Source organism: Acyrthosiphon pisum, unplaced genomic scaffold, assembly GCF_005508785.2.
Source record: "Acyrthosiphon pisum isolate AL4f unplaced genomic scaffold, pea_aphid_22Mar2018_4r6ur Scaffold_21504;HRSCAF=24140, whole genome shotgun sequence".
In the NCBI taxonomy this organism is placed as follows: domain Eukaryota; kingdom Metazoa; phylum Arthropoda; class Insecta; order Hemiptera; family Aphididae; genus Acyrthosiphon; species Acyrthosiphon pisum.
This window is the reverse complement of record NW_021770979.1, coordinates 130685-132415: the sequence shown is the minus strand read 5'-3', so window position 1 is coordinate 132415 and position 1731 is coordinate 130685. Positions and strand designations below refer to the sequence as shown.

Sequence of the window (1731 nt, the reverse complement as noted above, 5' to 3'; positions counted from 1 at the left end):
AGTTATTTTAAGTTCAAATTTGGATGAAATAACATGTTAAATAATTAAGAAAAAAATTTAATTATATTGTTGTAATTTAAAAATGAATGTGTAAATAATGAATCTAATTTGATTAATTTGAAAATTTGAAATTAATAAATATTAAATATTATAATTATTTAAATTAATTTACATTTTTTTTCCTGAAATAATAGCAATATATAAAAATAATAGCAATAATTAATTAATATATTATAAACAATAAAATATCCTAGACTGACAAACCGTCTCCGTTCAGAATCGTTTTTCGTATTCAACGAGATTTTATGTCATTGAATTAAAATTTAACACCATCCATTACAGGGACCCACTTCTAAAGTTGTAACCTATTGTATAAAATGATTTTTTAGTAATTAATAAATGTTTTTTTCCATAGATATTTATCAACTGGTCTTTCTTTTCGGAACCTTGCTTTTTCAATGCGAATGGGTGCATGCACTGTTGCTAAAATTGTTCACGAGACTTGTCTAGTTATTTGGGAAGAACTCGTAAATGAATTTATGCCAGTTCCTACAAAAGAACATTGGGAAAAAGTTAGTGTAGATTACAATGACAAATGGGGCTTTCCAAATTGCATTGGCTCTATAGATGGCAAACATTGTCAGATTAAATGTCCCAAAAATTCAGGATCAAGTCACTTCAACTACTTAAAATATTTTTCACTAGTTTTACAAGGAGTTGCTGATGCGGATAAAAAATTTATAATAATTGATGTTGGTGCCAGAGGTAAACAGAGCGATGGTGGAACTTTTGCATCTTCTAAACTTTGTAATTTAATAAGCAATAATAATTTGAATGTACCACCAGAAAAACATTTACCTGGTACAAATATTAAAGTACCCTATGTTTTGATCGGAGACGAAGCTTATCCATTAAAGCCGTACTTAATGCGCCCATTTCCATCTCGAGTACTAAATCCAGCACGGGAACATTTCAACGAAAGATTATCAAGAGCACGCAAGTGCATTGAATGTACTTTTGGAGTTCTACGCGCAAAATGGAGATTACTAGGGAAGGACATAGAAGTGAGCCCAAAAAAAGCAGTAGTAATTATTAAATGCATGTGTTTATTGCATAACATTATCAGAGAGAAAGACGGCAATAGTGATGTCGATTACTGCAATGTTATGATAGACCAACGAAACAATTGGGAAAATGAAGGTATGGATCATCCAGCACGAGGTGCAAATTCACTTCAAAGAGCGAAAGAAATAAGAAATGTATATGTAGATTATTTTTTAAATAACCCATAATAAGGTAGTTCAAACATTTGCAAAACAGTTTTTTTTTTTTAAATCTTAAAATTAAATAAGAACTTAAATTATACCGATATAATTTAGTCAATAAATAACATAGATAATGATTATTTGTCATTTTTTATTATTATAATATTGTAAATAACACAGTAGGTATTATAGAATATTATTTATATAATAATACCTATACTAAAACAAATTACAATAAAATACTTCGAGTAAAAATGTGTGAACAGTCATCGAAAAATTGGTAGCTACGTAAAATATTAAAACAATATCTAATAATAATTCAGCCATTTCCTATATTTTTAACCTCAAGTATTTTATTTTAGTAAATTATATTACCACAACAGTTGTAGTACAACTAGTTCTGAGGCACGGATCCATATAATTTTAACAGGGGGTTTAACAGACAAAACAAATTATTACACCTTAC

The 1731-nt window shown here is 28.2% G+C and overlaps 1 protein-coding gene across 1 annotated transcript; it reads left to right on the top strand.

Moving 5' to 3' along the window:
- Positions 1–464: 464 nt before the first annotated feature.
- On the top strand, positions 465–1292 carry LOC103311957 (protein ALP1-like). The gene has a single exon (XM_008191872.1). The coding sequence runs from the start codon at positions 465–467 to the stop codon at positions 1290–1292; it is 828 nt and encodes a 275-aa protein (XP_008190094.1).
- Positions 1293–1731: the final 439 nt, after the last annotated feature.